Here is a 20,618-nt window from a genome sequence, read left to right on the forward strand (position 1 = left end):
CACCTTTCCTTTGGTTGTCTCAGCACCATTGTTTGCAGGGTCTAAGAGCGATCCTGTCTGAGCTAAAGATAATCCTCAAATAAAGTAAGGGGGAGGTAATTCCATAAGCGGAGTGCGCTTCTGAGAGAGATACGTGGAACCAGATCCCGAGGCCAAAGCTGGGTGTGCGTTTAAGTTGACCAAAAATGCCCCCTCCTGGCCCTTCCTTCCCCCTGCAAGTGTTTGTGCAGCCGTGCAATGAATCAGACCGGAAAGCTGATCTAGCTGAACATGCATCTCCTTTATTTCCTTTTTTTTTTTTTTTTTTTTTTTTTTTTTTCCCTTGGGTTATTTTTCAGGCTTGCTCTGTTCCTAGATGTGGGATTCACTCTGTGACAGATGTAGGGGAGGGAGAAAGGGGAATGAGTGGCTGGAGATGGAAGCCAGCTTCAACCGACTGCTGGATTTATGTCCTAAAATGCTGAATTTATGGCCTATAGTGGTTTGGCCTGAGGTGCTTATATTCTGCAAATCTGGCACCTTCCTGACACAAACACCAGCCTCCCTTGAGAAACTGCATTATTTATTTGGTTTTGCTAAGAGGCAGCTCTGTCTGGGAGATTAGGGCTGTTCCATATCCCTTTGTCATGTGCTTTCCTTCCACTGCTGAACTGGAACTGGAGAGCTTGACTTCCACTCTGTGTTGTGGTGCACCTTTTGTTATCCCCTGTACACGTGAAAGCTGAATTTGGCAGGTGAATCAAAGGGGGCCGAGCCCAGGGTTTTCCTGGAGCCCATTGTTTTTTATAGAGGAGTAACAGATATCTTAAAGTTGAAAGCAATGGAAAAATATTCTCCTGGTTCAGTGAGATGGAGGATATGATGTTCCTGATCTTACCCTACCAATTCCCCACCACTAAATATGTGTGCCTTTCTCATTTTCAGCAATCCTGGGTGTTAAGACTAAAAGCATAGCTCTGAGTGAATGAAAGTACTAGCAGTGAATCCTATATTACAGGTATATCCTACATATATGCATTTTGTATAGATGATATATGGCCCTGTACAACAGTCTCGGTAAAAAGCGCATGGCCACATACAGTCATAGAGGTGTAAGGTATATGGTCTTACACAAAACTACAGATAGAATTGTGCATAGTAAAGTAACATTCTTAGCCTAAAAAAAATTTAAAAAAAAAATTGCTTTGAACACTGACAGCTGAAAGTTTTAACTCCAGTTGTAAATCAAAAAGGAGCTTGCAGTTCAAAACTGGGTTACTAGTGGGAGATAATTCTCCCAGCTGCTGTCTTTAATGAGCAACATCAACTTGAGAGGAGGAAAGGCAAGAAAAATGGACCCAGGAAGGAAAAAACAGCAGACCAGTTGAAACATGGCTGTAATGAATGAGGATGGAAGTGTTCCTTGTAACATGGCTGTGATTCCTTTCTTCTAAGAATGTGCAAATTGCCAGTCACTAAGAAAAGCCCAAAGGGGAATCAGGACAAATTTGGCTTTTGAAGAAATCTAGGCACATAGGAACTCTGTAGTTGAGAAATGGAAGTTGGATGCTATATTGATCTTTTAACGCAGTTAAAACACAGTGAAAGACGTAAAATAAAACAGGTGGGCATAGTGTTGTCATTGCCATCTTGAGCTGGCTCGTGTCTACATGTTGAGCCACATTAGCATTGTAATGTGTACATTACAGTGTAAATATAATTTTATGGCATGTGAATTTGGTAAGATCAGACCACAAGCAACTGTGGGAAATAGCACTGACTTAATTCAGCCAGTGCAAAAGGTGATGCAGCCCCTCTTACTTGGACTTAAATAGTTTTAAAGGTTGTCTCTTACAAGCCAGTTAGCATGAAAAGATAGGGCCTGCTGAAGACCAGTCTCACTAAATGCAATGCTCTGTAATGCAATGTGTGTGTGCAGACAGAGCCTCTTTGCCCGTTTGTTTTCCTACCTCTTGTCTTCCTTCTGCAGTCTTCTTCAGGTGGCTCTGCCAAACTTTGTTTGCCCTGAATTTGGTTTATTCCCATTGCTGCTTGTGTAAGCAGGCAGTGCCCATGCCGAGCCCAAGTTTGCTGATCTGTTCTGGCTGCTTACTGCTGCTCTGGTTCCTTTGACATTTCAGGGGTATTCAGCCTTACAAGTGTTATATTTCTGTTCTGCTTCCCTCTAGATAGCATCTTCATGCCAAGATTGAGAGCAGGAGATTGATTTAGTTTGATTTAGTGCTTTTAAATCAATGGACAGTGAAGGATGGTGAAACTGGCTTTTGCCCATGTTATGGTACTCTGCATCCTATGCTGATGCAATATAGTGTAAGGGAGCATGTATGATATTGCAAGGCAACTTTACAGCTTGTCCTGTGACCCTCCCCCTGTTAATGCAGTTATTTCACAGTCATTTATATAATTTTATAAATGCCAAGGCGGAAGGTAACAACTCTGTTAGCAGTTCCTTTCCTCTTTAGTCTTTGGGTATATGCTGGCAAGATTGACAGTGTCTCATAAACTGTAGATGAGAGAGATTTAATTTGCAAGCTAAACTTCTTATTGATTTAACTCAGCTCTTAGGCACTGCTGATGACTTGAAGAGCAGAAAGCTCTTTTTGATCCTGGTGGAAGTAATAAATCATTGGACCAGGACAGAAGAAAAATGAATTTGAAGCAGGAAGGACCACTATGAGGACCCAGTGTTTACACTGGGAGGATTCTCCTTGGGAAGGAGGGTCTCCATAGCACAGCCATTCACCTGACTTGATTTACAGCACATACCACTGGAGCAGAATGGAGAGCCTACTTGCAATTTTTCAGCCTCCCAGGAATGATACAATATTAGGAGTATGTCCCTGGGAACCACTGCCCACCCCCATCCCCCCCCCCCCCCGCCGCCCCCCCCCCTTTTCCTTGCTTGCCTGAACACCATGAATTCAGTTTTGCTCACTAAGACTACCAGGTGCTATTAAGCAGCAAACGTCTGCTCCAGAGAAAGCAATTCAGTGACAGTGTGCATAGCAAAGTCCAGGAGCAGGATGGTGTGCTTCCTTGGAGGATTTTTGCTGAAAAGGATCCATACCGCAGCAGTTTGCAGAACAATGGGAGATAGGCAGGCAAAAAAGAAGAGGACTTTCCTTGGGCAGGAGATGGCTGAGTGATTAAGGTGCTTCTTCCTTCACACAGAGGCATAGAGATGCCCCTGCGTGAAGAGGCTTATGCCAGAGCTCAGCTGCTGAGCTGCTGTCTATAAGAGAGAGGCCAAAGGGTGCATGGGCTCTCCAGGATGGCACCCCCATCCATCCCATCTTTTCTGCAGCACTGACAGCAGTCTTATTTCTTCCAGGCTTTCTTTTCAGCTCTCTGGCCTGATGCTTCCTCCTCTTTTGCCTCTCCCAGGGCTGCCAAGGCAGCAACTTGGCATGGGCATTTGATTGCTTTTGGCAGGAGACACAACTCATATCACCCTCATCTTCTGAGGAACCTTAAGCCAAGCTGGAGACAGTTGCAGCTGTAGTTGCAGCTCAGCCCAAGAGCAAAAATCCTGTTTGCATGAACCACATCCCTAAGAATGCAAACATAAAACATAAACATAGAACATGGCAACGGGACAAGCTGAGTGGAGTTTCTCTTACAGACTTGAATGCTAATATAGTATTGTGTTTTCAGTGAACCTGAAAGACTTTTTTTTTTTTTTTAAATAATGCGTGTTTCCCTGTCCCCTACCATTTTCTGGGGGACAGAAGTATTTTCCTTTGCTATGCAGTTTCTCCTAAGAAAAATGAAATATATCACAGGGCAGGTTCTGTGGCAAATGGTTTCTGGTCTCTTTAGGCACCTCTGCCCTCAATTCATTCCCATGCTTGTTCATGCTGGATCAAAGAAACTGTACCTTTCTACTCTATTTTTAAGAAGACTACTTGAGGTCACTTGGTATTTTTGATATCTAAGTTTCATAGACCGAGATTAAGCAGTATAATCATCTTTTGGCTTGATAATTTTAAACATATTTAATATCTTAGTTTAAAATTTAAGTGTTTTCAAATTAACTTTGGCAAACAGTTTATTGGTCAACAGCATTGTACTGGCTATGTCGGAGAAGTCCTGAAATTAACAGGTCTGGAATCTGTGAAGGACATGGAGTCCTTAGTGAGCAGACTAGCTTCTAGTAGTTATTATAATAATACCTTCCTATTATATACTTGTTAGCACTTAAAATTTTATGTCCTGTCAGAAAGGCTATGTTGTCATTTTAACCTTCTAGAAACCAGACTGAGATTGAATTGAAAATGACACACTCTTTTCCCTTAAAGTATCTCACATGTTTTGCTGTACATGGACAATTATTCTAGAAGAAAACTTGTATTTTTAAACACAGAACTTTGACCTGACCAGATAATTTTGAAATTGATCAGCTATTATAATAATGAAAAATAGCCTTGTGTTTGCTTTCCAGAATAAAAGTGACTCAACTTTTCCTCTGTTTCTCTTTATCTTTCCTTTCATCTAGTTTGAAGAAAACATTCTGGATGCATGCCTTTTCCTGATGGACAAGGCAGAACTGGAGTTGTCTGGGCGTGGAAACCCAATCAAAATCTGCCGTGTTGCTTCTGCAGTGGTATGCAATTGATGCCCAAGAAGTGTCAGAAGTGACTCTTTAATCAAAGCCATGCTGGTTTAACTGGCCCTTGTGCCCTCGTGTGCTCACTCTGACAGGTGTCAGATCAATTCTCCATCCTGACCTCTGGGTCTGGCATTTTAGTTCACTCCACTAAAGGTGAAATATTTATGTCAGTTCATCATCTTTTTCCTGAGAGTGGTATCTCACTGGAGAGAAGGCCACTTTTAGTCATTGCACTTTCAGGCATTTCTTGTGGCACTGTGCTCATTTTCTGGTAGCTGAAATAACTGAGAAAGTTATTTCTTCCATGGATGTTGAGGCAGCATACTGGATAGAATTTGAGATGAGGAATTGAGAGACTTTACATGGATTCCAACAGTGTCTGCAGTAGTGGGTGTCTCAACTCAACCAGGATGTGAAAAGAAAAGGCTGAGTTTTTGCCTCTGCCTTCTGGAGGTCTGAACTGATGCCCTCTGCTTCCCAGAATAATAAGCTGGTAATTGAGCCAGTATTATTAGGTGTTCTTCCAGGCCAGCTGCTAAAGTAGTGTCTCCACAAAAGATGGTCACTGAAGATGAATGATCCTTTAACCCACTTATTACAGCATTTTGAAATATGAATTGAAATGGGATGTCCACCCTCTCAGTTAATGCCACATGCTGATTTTTGCATAACACAAGTTAAGTAGAATAGCTTCAGCAAGAAAGATTGAGAGTACCATCACTTCTCTTTGTCTTTTAGCCTTCTGGTTATTTCTTTCACAATAGATACTAGAAATGTAGTTTGAGGCCTCTTGGGACAGAAGTAAGAATGGATTAATGCAACCTGGATTGCTGCATTAACCACTGGGCTAGTAGATGCAAAAGATTCATTATGCAGAGACCCTGGAAGCCCTCTGGGCAGAAGACCACAATGTTGATGAACCCAAAAGGGTCTTAAATACTACTTAGGTTTTGAGCTACTCAGCCACTTTAGGTAGGTGGAGAAGTTTGCTATTGGAAATCCAGGAGTAAGTGGACTTCAGGTATCTGCAGGATTAGGCTATAGCTACGTGGGAGTTTTGGCCCTCTGAATTCTGGACCTCAGTAAGAAGTGGCTAAGACGTGCTGAAGTCTCACCTGTGTTCCTTACTCTCATTCTTGCTCAAGATGTGGCATTTTAGAGCTGAGCTTATCTAGGGATGTGCCCCCATGCTGGGATCCTTCTGAGGCTTGCTGAAGTTGCAGAGCAAGCAGAGTTGCTCCTCTCTTCCTCTCTTTGCAGCCAGATCAAAACACTGTCCTGTCCTTGAAATGCCTCTTTTCCTGGCATGTTTCCCACAACAGTGAGATGGGCACAACCCCTTAACCCTTTGGTTATGACTCTGAATACTTATCTTCATTCAGTTCTAAGGTTCACAGGAAGTCGATTTTCTAATTATAAAACAGTAGTTAATCCAGCCAAAAGCTTTCAAATGAGAATTGTGATTTATTTGGCTGGCATGTAGCTGTTCCACATTAACATAATTAAAAGGTACAGAGCGAATGAGCTTTTTGCACAGCCTCAACTGGTTTGGTTTAAATTGCAGCTAGGAGATGTATTGCTCGTTAATGTCTATCAGTATAGCCATTAGTCAGCAAAACTCTGCACTTTTGTGTAATCTTACCAACAGAAAACCTACACAGCAAATTCCTTCTTGTTTTCATGTCTGCTGGACCGAAGAAATTAGTTTCCACTCTAAAAATAACAGTGGACTGATTCTCCTCCCAATCCACTCTGAGTTGGAAGTGATTTTATTAAAATATCAGGGCTGATATGGACAGGAAAACAGATGATGTTGAGAAAGAATCCAGCTTGATATTTCTGAAACTTGTTTAGCAGTTTGTAACTGATCGTGTTACTAAAAATACATAGCAGTGAGCATGTTTAATGTTAATAAAACTTACTAAACTAGCAACATGAATACTCGCTGTGATGATTTAATTTCACTGTGTTTTTTAAGTGTCTGACCTTGATTCAAAATTGTTTGGTGATGGAGAATCTACTACAGCCCTTAGCAAGATTGTTCTGTCCATTTCCTACCTTCATAATTAAACATTTCTGTCTTATTTCTAGACTAAACTCAGCTATATTCAGTCTCTCACATCCTATCTTTGTCTGCTAGCTTAAAGAGTTCTTTATTGCTCAGTATCTGTCGTCCCTAACATTCATTTTCTCTATCTTTAGATCAATTCCAGGGATGATAATGGTGTTATTGCTGGATCCTGGGACAATACCTACACTTACGGGGTTGCACCTTCAGCCTGGACAGGAAGTGTGGACATCCTCTTGGAATATTACAGTTCTAAGCAGCCAGTGCGATATGGCCAGTGCTGGGTCTTTGCTGGTGTCTTCAACACATGTAAGTATCAGTGAGAAAAGCTGCACACTGCTATGCAAATCTTACAGAACAGCATGAGCTTTTAGGTCAAACTAGTTAAAACACTGTGGCTCTGTGATATACAGGAGTAAATAGTAGAGATACTTAAAAATACATGGCTAAGATAGATGCACTTTACATACATGTAAATACCTGGCATTTCCTTCAGTTCGGCTGCACCTTCACAATGATATATTAACTATTTACTTGTACAGCAAAATATATTAATTGAGTCACAGAGGGTAAGTTTGGGAGAGAGAAAGGTAGTCTTTTGGCATGCTCCCCATCTCTGTTAGGAAATCTGAGTTGAATAGGGAGGCTTGTTATCTAAGTCTGCAACATGTAGCTATTACCCAGTATGGGGTGTGTGATGGTGTATCTACTCCAAGATACAGATAACTCTAAGAGTTAAAAATTTACTTGTCAAGAACTGTTCCTAGTAACACATGTGCAGTGTCCTAGCACCTATCTACTGAGCACTATTAATACTTTCTATGGAATTTGTAAGCCAGAGTTATCAGGAAAAAGTTGTCCTAGTTTGTGAATTGTCTAGCACTACAAGGTTAAGTCTTAACACACTTGCTTAAACTAGAGCAGGTGTTTTCCAATGTTTCAGCAAAAGAGACATATCAGATTTGAAAACCATGTAGGGAAAGCATTGATGGATTGGTCCTTTTTTTTTTTTTTTTTTTTTTTTTTTTTTTTTTTTTGTGTCTAGCACTTAGCACTTGCTAACAGCATCATCCCAAGTGAAAACTCCTAAAACACTGGAACATGCCGGAGTGTAATAGTGGTCAAGAAAGATGCTGGTAGTGTAAAAGATGTACTTTATATGGATAATTGGGACCAAGCATTGGAAACAATGCTTGTGTCAAGCGCCATTTGCAAATATAGAGCCAGTCACATAGTTCTTATGCTCATGGCACCAGCCAGTAGAAGTTGAACAGAAACTAAAAGTGACAGTCTGGCTTAAGCCTGGAGGATCTCCCCTACAGGCACCTACAGCTCATGCATATAAGTATCAAACTGGAGTAGGGACCAGATCAGCCTAGGACCGGGGGACACAATGGGTATTTTTGCAGGCTTGGGCTCTACTTTGCATCAAGTACTTTTCAGCAACAGATGAAGATCTAAGCTTTGCTTCTTGTATTTTAGATGTGAAGATGAAATTGCAGAAAAAGTCTCCATGAAACCTTTCCCCTTTTCATCTCTCTCAATATTGCCACATGTTGCTATCCCCAGGAGTAGCATTGTACTTTCCTTTACATTATTCTTCTAACAAAAATGAAAGATGTTAATGTCCCATCTTCTGCAGCAAATGTGAAAATTACATAATTAACATGTTACAAGACTGGCTCTTCACCCTCAAGCAGCCCTGAGTGTCTCTGTGTTTTCATTTTATTTTTGCCTGTCCCTCATACGTATATTTCATTCAGCGCATAATTTTCCTCCAGTCTGGTTAACAGAATTTCATAGCTCAGTTACCTGGGGTAGTTCAAGAGCTTTTCAAAACAGTAAGGACCTCAGAAATAAAGCTCCGTTCTGACAACCCAGCCTTCTGCTAGTACATGCTTCTTACAGCTATAGGAGAATTTCAAGTTTCAGGTTTCTCTGCTTTTCTTTCAGACATCTAGAGAGGTTCATGCTTTATTTTGGGGAGTCTCTGGCTCTATCCTTGGACACATGAAATAATTCATTTTATTTCTGGTGCCATGGGAAAATCAGCAATCATGTACATCCACAGAACCTGAGAGATGTCTACTTCCTTTATTGCCTGAGGTCATACGGTCTGCCCTTGATACTCCTGAGTCTCTGCACAACACAATGAGTTCAGAAAAGGCCCTTACAAATGTTTCTTATAGATGCAGTTCATCATAGTGACTTCCACAGGCTACTTTCTCTTCTCTACCAGTGCCTCTTCTGGCTTTTTTCTAGATCACAAACACACATATGGGTTCTCAGACTTTCTCCCTGCACTGGGCATGAATCACTGCTTCATGGTATTTTGCCTGTAGGCCACTGTGAAACTGGGGCAATGCCACAGAGGCCTGGAGCCTACTATATTAAACGAAGAGGCATATCTATCTGGGGCAAAATTAGGATCAGTCTGCTGGCTAATTTACTCAAGTCAGAGATCTGGGACTTTGTACTGTAAGGCTTGTTGATGAGTAAAGTTTGGTGAGCATTATGAAATTAAAACACTGTCCAGTGGCTCATCTGATATGTTGCCGTTTACATGTCCAGCTACTGAACACTCCACAGAGAGGACAGCAAAAGCCTGAACAAGCATGTTGAACTTAAAGTATTGTTCTGAGTTGTGTTTTGAGTCATTCTCAGCTGCCAATGTTTTATCATTGTGACCAGTCCAGCTTTCCAAGGTTACTATATTTTACACTCTGGATAGTCTTCTGTTAAAAATGCTAAAACATTCTGAAAAATGGTCATTAATCTTGAAATTGTCAGACAAATTATTTTCAATGAGCCCTGATGGCTCATGTGGTGGAAGCCTGGGAGGACACTTGAATTAAGTTTAATCAATAGGTACATATGGTATTGGATGCATCCAGGTAATTTGTCATCCAGTAACTTGAAATGAATGTGCAGTGCTACTCTGTATGGAAAGTCACGGTAGTGACGCTAATGAATATACAAAACCAAGCAGTAGCAGAAAGGGTTGTTCAACACTGCAGCATTGGAACTATTTTAAAATAAGATTTCAACCTAAATGTTTTCCTTAAAAAATAATAATAATAATAATAATAAAAAAACAACTCTGTTTTCTGCAGAACCATGTTGGCTCCTAAATCAGAAAACAGGTTTCTTGGCTGATCAAGAGGTGCTCTGCAGGACAAGTTCAGTCGCACTCTGATATCCAGTGGAGGGAGAGAGGTTTTTAGTTCCACATTATCTTGCCCCTTTTGCTCCCACTTAAAATAAAACCCAGTTGGGTGTTTCACTGTGGCTCTTGTTGCCCTGGCAGGCTAGAACACAAGACTTGCTTGCTTGATCTCTCTCTGTTGATCAGACACCCTGACTGCTGTTTCTGGCTTTGCTAAAGCCTTTTTAAACAAAAGTTTCCCCCATTTAGCGCTTCAGTCTCCTTCCTTGTACTCATTTCAATGCTGTTGTGTTACTGAGAGGTTGAGGAATATCTAATGGCTCCCACCAGAGGACCTCTTCTCAGCTGAAGCTCCTAACCCCCCTGGCGAATCAAGCATATTGTTTATAAAAGGGTGCACTGCAGGGCATAGAGATAACCCAAAGAGCCAGCCCCAGAAAAGGGGCCCTCAGCCCCCCAGCCCTCCTTCTTCTTCCATGTGAGGGCATCTTCCAGGCCGCTCCCAACACAGCCACCTTTGGCCATGTGTGGGCCACTCCATCCCAGAGGCTTGCTGAGGTCACAGTGGCCACCACTGCCCCGACTTCGCCCCAGGCTCTATAAAACAGGACCCCTGCAGCTGGCCCACCACTTGCTCAGCTACTCAGTCATCTGAGAGCCAGCGTACGCGGCAGGAAGAAGGCTAGAGAAAAAAGCGAGGTGAGCGGCGGCCCTCCTCAGTGTGAGGACAGCGATGGGGTCTGAGGAAGCACCGAGAAGGAAGGCAGCTAAGGAGAAGTGTCATGGGCAGAGGGAAAGCACCTGCGGCACAAAAGACACCAGTGCCCGAGGGACCTCCGGCACCCAGCCCACAGACAAATATAAGCAATATCATTGGCACCGCCGTGACATGGGGAACAGGCCAGCCCCTCAAAAATACAGTGACAGGGGGGCTGGGCCTAACCGTTGGTGCAGTGGTGGTGTGGAGCAAAGGCAGGAATGTCAGGCAGACAGCCATGGGGAGCAGTGGTGTGCCTATCATCTGGAACACAGTGTGGGACCCTGCTGTGGCCATAAAACAGATAGCAGTGTTGAATCCATGCATGGAAATCAAGCGGACAGTGGCATGGGACCTAAATGAGGAACTCGATGACCCCCTGGTTCGGCACTCTGGCCTGAGAACATTCTGGATGGAAGCCATCCCGTTTGGGCAGTCCCAGGCAAGGACTGGATTGTCCTTCTGCCAAACACTGTGGAGCCCATGGAGCTGGGTCCACAAGAAGAGGTGGAGGAACCGATGGAAGTAGATCCACCTCAGCCAGATCAGACCTGGGACTACCACAGAATGTCTTTGCTCTGTGCCATCAATGCGCACCAACCGCATCGCAGCAGGGCCCGGCGAGCTCCCTACTCGTCGTCACTCAGGCTCCTTCCCAAGCATTAGCTTGGAGCCCCCGAACACCATGGACATCCTGCAGGCTTTCCTGCAAGACGTCCCGGCAATAAACCACTCTTGCCAATTCTCAGGGGTTGTGTGAGTGCTTCATTCCCATCCCCCAGCCCTTGTGCCCGAGGTGGCATCCCTTCTGCACAGAGCCTCGAGGAACAGCACAAGAGAGAACCCAGCTTCCTTTGCGCTGCTGCACTGGGGTGACAGGAGGAGTCCCCGAGGGTCACCACGTGCCTTTAACATTTGTGAAAATAGACTGAGGGTTGAAAATAGTGTGTAAGCAATTATAGGTGGCTGATTTCTTATATTAGGAGTTTCTTTATCTGAGTAATTTGTAACGACAGACATGGAGAAAGCTGAGGTATTCAGCAACTTCTTTGCCTCCGTCTGCACTGGTAAACAGGCTTCCCAAGTCTTTCATTTCCCTGAACACCTATGTAGATGGAGGCTGGGGGAGCAAAGTCCCACCCACTGTAAATGAAGAGCAGAGCAGATTCGACACTACCTGGTGAATCTAAACAGGTACAAGACTATGGGACCCGATGACATAAATCCTAGGGTCCTGAGGGAACTGGCTGATGTAGTTGCCAAGCCTCTCTACTTCATAGCTGAAAAGTCCTGGCATTCGGGCGATGTCCCTGGTGAGTGGAAAAATGGAAACATCATGCCCCTACTCTTCAACAATTAAAACAAAGAATTGAACAAAGAGCACTACTCTTCAACAATTAAAACAATTAGGAGACATTTCTTCTCAGAAAGAGTGGTCAGGCATTGGGATGGGTTGCCCAGAGAGGTGGTGGAGGCACCTCCCTTGAATGTCCCTGGGGGCATTCAAGGAAAGGTTGGATCTGGTGCACAGTTTCAGTGGGTGACATTGGTGGTAGGGGGATGATTGAACCAGATGATCTTGAAGGTCTTTTCCAACCTTAATTTTTCTATGATTCTATGATTCTAACTTCTTTTTGGATGAAAGTCATCTTTCATCTGAACAAGCTGAGATGATATGTCACTCTGCAGCCCCACTTTCTCCTTGAGGCTATGCCCCATGTCTGTTCCTATCTGCCAGGGTGCACCACAAAACAAGTCTAATGATGCACTGTTGTACTTCAGATATAGCCGTAGCTATTCCACATACCCCAACTTTACCACTTGGCAACTGGGGAAAAGAGTCATCAGCTACTTTGTGATTATCTGAGATTTAGGGGTAGAAGGCTTTTTTTTTTTTGCTTTTTTTTTTTTTTAATCCACCTTTTAAGATCTTTTGTGGGAAGGGACTGTTGATTCCAAAGTACTACAGGATACTATTACTTAGCAATCAATAAAAATTCTGTAATGCATTTTGTTCAGACTCTGACGTTTCACTTGCAAATAATGCAGTTTTCCCCCCTTGTTAGCAATCAGTTTCTGCTTTATTCTTTGTATTCTCCAGATCCCTTCTGATAACAGATGTCAAAGAGGGAAACTCCAAGTCAGCCACAAGGAGACATTTTCAATTCATCTTCGTTTTAGCACAGTCTCTCCTGATTCTCCTGGTTTACTGATAATATATTCTGCATGTCTTGGAATCTCAAACGTATTTTTCTTCATACCACATTTGATCATGTAGCAGACCTATTGCATCCAGATTTGCCCTGAAAAGCTGCAGAGTTGTCAGTATGCAGGGCTATTTGAAAAAAATTAGTAACTGGGTGCTTAAGTTATAGTGATTGTACAACTACCTATCTTTGCTCATTATTCTGGGGTCAAATAAAATATTTAAAATATTCTATATAAAGCTATATAGGAGGAATAATTTGGGTTGATTTAACTGAGTTTTCCTATTTTATTTCAGTTATTAATAAGTTCTCTCTACTTATCCTGTCATCCATGAGCGCAGGATTTGCTCCTCATATTTGTCCTCATTACATTTCTCTGTTTGCCACAGTTCTGAGATGCTTGGGGATACCTGCAAGACTCATTACCAACTATTCTTCTGCCCATGACAACAATGCAAATTTACAGTTGGACTTCTTTCTGGATGATGAAGGGCAAGTGGATGCCAAATTGACAAAAGACTCCATCTGGTGAGTTCTCCTGGCAAATACCTGTAATATGTCAACCATATATGTAGTAAAAAAAAAAAAAAAAGTGTGTGTGAGAGAGAGAGAAGAAATATTTGTGATTTATTTATGAAAATAGAATGAATAGACTGTTGTTAGGCAGATGAATGTAAAGTGCTTGTCATATAAAGAGACAAGCCCTAGGGTATCTGTGAGATCACTACTAATATTACCATTCAGTAGTGCACATTTAACCACACTGAAGGAAACTTGAAATGACTTTGTGCTCCTTAAGGACAGGCTGGTCCTCATAATGGAAAGGAGCACTTCCATCGGTCCTGAGCCAGCTACAAAGAGATACCTCACTATCTATGGTAAAGCACACTTCTTGTTCTGCTTCCACCCAGTTGTCATATTTTTCAAATAAATTCAGTTATTTAAATCCAAATTCAGTTGAAAAATAAACAAGCTAAGCTATCAAACAAGTTACTGAAATGCTACCACCAGATTTATAAAAAGAAAACTCCCTGGGAACAAGAAAAGGAAACTACATATAATTTTGGAGAAGAAAGTCCTCTACCTTTCTCCTCAAACTCTTACTGTCTCTCATCTGACAGGAGAAGCGTAGCACATATTGATTATATGCTCAGTTCAGTAAAAATTATGTGAGGGTTATTGGGCCTCAAGCCTTTCCTCCTCAGAGTGAAGCAGTGAATGTGACCCCTGTATATATTGCTATATTCAGGAGATACTTGTCCTATTCAGTGTTAATTTACTTGATTTGTGTCAATGATATCTTCACCTCATCAGCATAGCTACTCATCAGCTTGTATCATTAACAACTTAATCCCTGGAAGTCTTTATATTAAAACTGTAATAAATCCATTCTGTGGTGGATGAAATGACTGAACTTGTTGCTGTAACTAAGTAATTTCCATAATCTGTTACCAAAATGCAATCTAAGGTTCATTTACATCTGTAGCCTATATCACACCATCACTGGAAATAGGGGAGACTGGAAGAGACCTCTGAAAGTCATCTCATCCAGTACTCTGCTCAAAGCAAGGTCTGCTAGAGCAGTTTCCACCTGGGTTTTGAAAACCTGCAAGGATGGGCACTCCATCCACGGGGCAACCCGTGCCGGTGTTCAAATACTCACAGTAAAAATGTTTCCTTATGTTCAGACAAAATTTCCTGTGCATTACTTCTTGCCTTGTCTTTGGGGCCACTGAGAAGAGTCTGTTTTTGTCTTCCGCCCAAGCACCCTCTCTTTCTAATCAGTTACTTATATTTGATTAGAGCCATATTATACCTGATTAGAAGGTCCGACTATCATTGAAACTTTCCATCTCCAGGCCAAACAGTCCCAGCCCTCTAAGCCTCTTCTGATATACAACCTCTGATGTATCAGCCATTCCTCTCAGTTTTCTGTATCTGCAAACCTGCTGAAGGTGCAGCTGGTCCCATAATCCAGGCCATTAATGAAGATGTTGAACATTATTGGACCCAGCATTGACCCTAGTCACACAGCTAGTGACTAGCCCCAGGCAGATTTCATGCCACTGATCACAACCCTCTGAACCCAGCAGTTTTCAGTACACCTCATTGTCCACTTGTCTAGTCTATACTTCAGTAGTTTGTCCACAAGGATGTTACAGAAAACAGTGCTAAAGACCAAACAAACAAACAAACAAAAAATAACCAACAACTATTGCTTGGCCTCCCCTTGCCCATTCAGTCATTTTACCACAGAAGGCAATCAGGTTGGTCAGACATGGCTTCCCCCTTGTAAATGCATGCTGACTACTGCCAATCATCATGTCCTTACTATTTTTTAAAACATTTTCCAGAAGAATTTGCTCTATCACCTTTCCAGGGATCAAGGGGCTTATACATCTGTAGTTCCCTGGATGCTGATGATGTTTCTCTTTCTTGAAGAAAAGAGTGCTATTTACTTTCTTAAGGTCCTCAGGAACCAATCCAGTCACCAAGACATTTCAAAGGCAAATGTGAGTGGCCTCACAGTGCCACAAGCCAGCTCCCTCAGAACTTGTGGGTTCATCCCATCAGGTCAATTGGACTTGTGTGTATACACAGAATTTGTCTGAATATTCCCTAACTTGATTCTTTACTTTTTATAGTGACAGTGATATAGCAGTGGAACAGATTGCCCAGAGAGACCGTGTTTACTTCTCCAGAGGAGTAGTTTACAAGAGTTTTTTTGTCCAGAGTTTACTTCTCTGGAGATATTCAAGACCTGTCTGAATCTTTAATATTCAAGATCCTGTGCAATATGCTTTAGGTGACCCTGCTTGAGCAAGGAGGGTGGACTAGTTGATCTGCAGAGGTCCTTTTCAACCTTAACCATTCTGTGATCCTCCTCAGTGGCTGATAGAGGATCATTGCACTAGACTTTCCACAGCGGGTTCAAAATGCCTATTATTCCTGAAGGCAAATCTTAGCAGTAACTAAGAAAAAAAAATACATTGAGTACTTTGACTTTTCTTAGTCCACTGTCACCAGGTCTGCTACCTCATTCAACAGTGGACCCAAGTTTTCTGTAGTCTTCCTTTTGTTACCAATGCACTTGCCTTTCTTGTTGCCCTTCACATCTGTTTGATTTGACATACTCTGATTTGTGCTTTGTCATTCCTAAACTTGTCTCTGCATGCTTAGACAGTGTTTCTACATTATTTCTGGGTAAATAGTCCCTGATTCCGCTCATGCACTCTCTTTTTATGTTTAAGTTTAGTTCAGACCACCTTGCAGGCCTCATGCTACTTTTGGTTGATTTCCTGCACATGAAGGTGGACCAGTCTTAAACTTGGAAGAGGTGATCCTTGAAAACAAATGAGCTCTCTTGGACCAGTCTTCTATTCAGGACTGCCTCCCATGGGATTCTTCCAAGCAGGACCCTAAACAGGCCAAAATCTGCTCTCTTGAAGTCCAGGGTTGTGGTCCTGCTATCTTGTCTGACTTGTTCGTTCCTCTCAGGATCCTTAGGGGTTCCCAGCCTGCTAAGCTCTATCTGGTCTGTGTGGCAGCAGGACCTCAGTATTTCTCATGAGGCTGGTCCTCCTATGGCTCAAAGAGCTGTAAAGGAACAGCCAATCATTTAAAATCATTTAAACCTGCCTAAAAATGATGTGAAGCAAGCAATGATTCACCATTCAGACTGTATACACCCAGTAATGGATCACTGCCATACTTCAGACTTTCACTATCTTACCTCTTCTTCTTCTTCCCTTCTCCTAACTGATTCATGAAACAACTCTGACCCACTTTTGACATTTCCTTGTCCTTCCCTACCTCTCCTTTTCCTAGCTTTTTTCCAAGGCTTCTGAATTCAGTCCTGTATTTTTCCATTCTTTTGGGGCAGGGACAGATCACCCAAAGTCATCCTTGTTCCACTGAAATCCATATACAACTTCACACCAGCATTTTGCCCTCCCATCCTCCTTTTTTTTTTTTTTTTTTCTTCTGTGATTACTTTTTGAACTGCCTTGTTCATTCCTTTTTATCCTCATGATGCATTTATTAGTACATGGTGCACATAACCCTTTGGGCATAATTTAATATATTACATACCTCTTTTCATTTCTCCTCTGTGTCCTTTCTCTTCATTACTCTGTAACACTCCATGGTTGCCCACATGCAGACTCTTATATGGCTCGTGTCTTAACCTTGATTTTATTTTTAATGTCTCTTTTACTTTTTTTTATTATTATTGTTAAGAAGACAAGGTCAAGGGATTCATAATGATTTTTTTTAATGGATTTCTCACTTTTATTTATAATCTCTTGCAATCTGGAAACAAAACTCTTTTTCTTTATTAATATATCATTTCTATTGCTTTGTACTGCTGAAGCTAATCTGTCTTCAGGTTTTAAATACTCTCAGACTTCAGGAGCACTTGGAGCCAGAATTCTCAGTCCAATCCATCTCTGAGTGTGGGGCTCCCTCTGAATGCTATCTGACATTTATTTATTTTTATTAAAGAGCATTTTTTCCCTTGGGATAGGAAACAACGACAACAACAAAACACAAATACAGAATTACACAGACTTTGCAAAAAGTTATTTTTATAAAGCTGGCCGGATTTGGGCCCATCAGTACTGCTTCTGTCCCCTTACTTTGTTCTCCTTGTCTTTCTTAATGATGATAGAAAGACACTTAAAGAATATTTCTCTTGGATGGAAATCAAGACTCACTCCTACTGTGAAGTTCAAACAGACCAACATCAGTACCTCAGAAGTCACCCAGCCCCATGTGTATTCACCCATGTCCTGTGAGAGAGCCTTTCTGAAATCTCTGCTCTCCCATTCATTTCCAACTCACTTTTCTCTTAAAGTCTATCTCAATCCCAATGCCCAAGCTTATTAGCTGATGAAAGGGCAACAACTGTTTCCAGCATGTGGCTGCCTCATAAACAATACCAAGTACCTTTCTTAAATTGTCTTCCAGGCATAAAACCCACCCGGTCATCTTTTATTAATTTCCCCATTGCTTTGTTTAGTCTATTCGTAATTATCTCTGTAAATATTTAATGGTCACTACATTGATCTGTATAGCCATTCTTGCTTTCTTTAACGTCTCAGGATTGCTGTAGAATACAAGAACTACAGGTTCAGTTTAACAAATTATGGCTTCAGAGACAGATCCTCAGCTGTGCTCATTTCTGCCAAAGTGAATTTTCTGCTACATTTTGGAGAGGGAAATATTCCCCTCATCCTCATTTCCTTAATGTTTGTGCTTTACAAACAGTGCATTTCTGTCCATTCACGTTCAATATCCTGATGTGTATTTGTTATTTGCATGGCAGCAGACCTAGAAGGATTGCTGTCCTGTCGCACTCAACACTACACCAATAGAAACCAGTGAGAAAGGCCAATCCCCTAGAGAGAATATAGAATGATAAGATACTGCATTATCTAATTACAGAATTGAAGCAGAGTTGCTTTTTTTTTTTTTTTTTTTTTTTTTTTCCACAGTGTTATTCTCCCCACCTCTCCTACCCCCCACCTTGTTTTTATCATCTTTCCCTCCTGTCTGCTCTTCAGGTTGTTCTTTTGCAGAACATAAAACCAATGACACATCTAAGTTTGATTCAAAGTGAACCAGTGAGTGCTTCAGGGCAGGTATTGTCTTTCTCACATGCTGGCATAACAGCTTTCAAAAACCCACCTACCATAAAGTGCATCCCCATCCTCTGGTAGCCCTCAGCTAAGCTCTGTGAGCATGATTCAGCATTGACTACTCTCAGCAGCATCAAAAATTCTCTGAGTGTGCGTCATTTTCCTTGAATAATTCCTTTTTCTGTAGTGGTGCTTCATTAACTCTCTTAACTGACAAGTTTTACCCTGATCCAAGCTTTCATTTCCACTTTGAAAAGTCTTGTTAGACAAGCTTCAGATCCTTCTGACTCTGCTTTGTGGCTGGTTTTCACCTATTATTAACGAAATGGTCAGAGATTAACAATCCCCGTTTCTGTTGCTAATATCATTGCATGTACTAGGGGCTGTATCAGCAGCTACACAGATGTAATTTTATTCATATCTGCTGTAGGATATATATAATTTGCAAGCAAAATTGCCCCTTTCTCTACTTCTTCCTTCTCTTCTTTTTTTTTTTTTTTTTTTTTTTTTCCCTACAGTAATGAAATTAAAACACTTTGCTGGCTTTACTGCAAGACCCTCTTTGTACATTGCTTTTCTTCTTAGCTCATGCTCTCCCTTGAGCATGGGTAACATTGCAGGAAGAGAGTGACAAGATTTGTCCTGTCCGTTTATCTTTGAAATATTCTGGGCAAACTGGAATGACACTGTAGTGTGTTTTTTTCTTTTGCTGAGCGTCCTATCAGATGAGGGCATTTACAGACTGAGTGCATAGATTAATCACTCTGATAAATACACCTTCCAGCAGTACTGTCTTGGTCTCTAAAGGTTTTTTGAACACCTTGTCCATGATAGTAACAGGTGGGTGTTATGGAAAGCTGTGCATTCTAGATCTGCCCTCTTTAATTGGTGTGAAAGACTGGGGAGGCCTTATAAGAAATCCACAATGAGTATAGTCTTATGAAGCCTGTGTGAGGTCTTTTTCTCAAACAACATGGAAACCAGTTGAGCATGTTTGTTATCAACCATGAAAACAAAGTTACACACTATACTGTTGAGTTGATCCTGAAATCTCTTCAGTGAAGGTACCAAAGCTTTAGTCTTACTAGTTAGAAAGCAGAACAAATTTCAAAGTCTTACTAGTTATAAAGCAGAACAAACTTCAATGGCTTGAAGAAGATTCAAAGATTCATTTGGAGAGCAAGTTGAAGTAGAGGTGGCCTCCATAGATAGAAAAGATTATAGCCATCTCATAGCTCCATTTTTAGGGACATCTGGCTGGAAAGAGATTGTAGTGTGTGTAGTTCTTCATATACCCCAACAACCTCCAAGCACTGGAATATTTTCTCAGAGATATATGCATTCAACACACAATAGAAGAACAAAAAGTCTTCTTCAACTTACATTCAAGGATCTATAATGAAGGATTTTCATGTTTTAACTGAGAGATCTCAAACTGTTAGACTTAAAAATATATTCTTTAAAAAGAGAAGACTTTTTCACATCTAAATTGGCACATGTTGCTATTGAAGCAATGGCAGATCATAAAGACACAAGTTTATTTTGGTGTGTATGCTTCTTTCCAAGAATTTAATAAATTTAATATTTTGGTCTCATCTCTTATAAGGAACTATCATTGCTGGAATGAAGCTTGGATGACCAGACCTGATCTTCCTGTTGGTTTTGGAGGATGGCAGGCTGTTGATGGGACACCCCAAGAAACCAGTGATGGTAATATTGCTTGAGGTCCTCCTTAGCACTCTTTCCAACACTTGGGTTCTTTGTGGCAAATGATGAGGTGACAATAGCTGACCCAGTGCCAGTATGTTGCCTGTGACAAACTTTTAACCAGATAATCACACTCAGCTTCACTAAGGGTTTTCTCCTGAATTGTTTTGAGCTCTAAAATAGATCTGTCCTTATTACAACACTGCTCATGACACATGTGCACAAAATCTTACATGAGGAGGGTCCTGCTTTGTACAGAAGAGATGTAGTTCCATTGCTGAAAGATGGCTTTCAAATTTTTAGAGAACCTATACAGGAGCCTAATCAAATGAGTTCTCTTTCATTATATATCAGCCAGTTTCTGCATCCCATGTTAAAATGCCTGAGCAGGCTGTGGGCAGGAGAGAAAAAGTGAAAAGCCACTGCTGTTTCTTCCCAGTCTTTAATTTTCCAGTTCTTGAAAGA

At 41.5% G+C, this 20,618-nt stretch overlaps 2 protein-coding genes across 4 annotated transcripts in view; one reads left to right on the forward strand and one right to left on the reverse strand.

Moving 5' to 3' along the window:
• The window catches only part of LOC311431063 (uncharacterized protein), a 304,216-nt gene that overhangs the window by 87,129 nt on the left and 196,469 nt on the right, over positions 1-20,618 (reverse strand). The window lies entirely within an intron of this gene.
• The window catches only part of F13A1 (coagulation factor XIII A chain), a 93,521-nt gene that overhangs the window by 57,791 nt on the left and 15,112 nt on the right, over positions 1-20,618 (forward strand). For all 3 annotated transcript variants that reach the window (XM_084508241.1, XM_084508240.1, XM_084508242.1), the window contains 4 exons: positions 4,496-4,603; positions 6,812-6,986; positions 13,197-13,335; positions 20,053-20,156. In XM_084508241.1, coding sequence (XP_084364367.1) covers positions 4,496-4,603; positions 6,812-6,986; positions 13,197-13,335; positions 20,053-20,156 — 526 coding nt within the window. The remainder of the gene's footprint in view (positions 1-4,495; positions 4,604-6,811; positions 6,987-13,196; positions 13,336-20,052; positions 20,157-20,618) is intronic.

The sequence above is a fragment of the Aythya ferina genome (genome assembly GCF_964211825.1).
Source record: "Aythya ferina genome assembly, chromosome: 2".
In the NCBI taxonomy this organism is placed as follows: domain Eukaryota; kingdom Metazoa; phylum Chordata; class Aves; order Anseriformes; family Anatidae; genus Aythya; species Aythya ferina.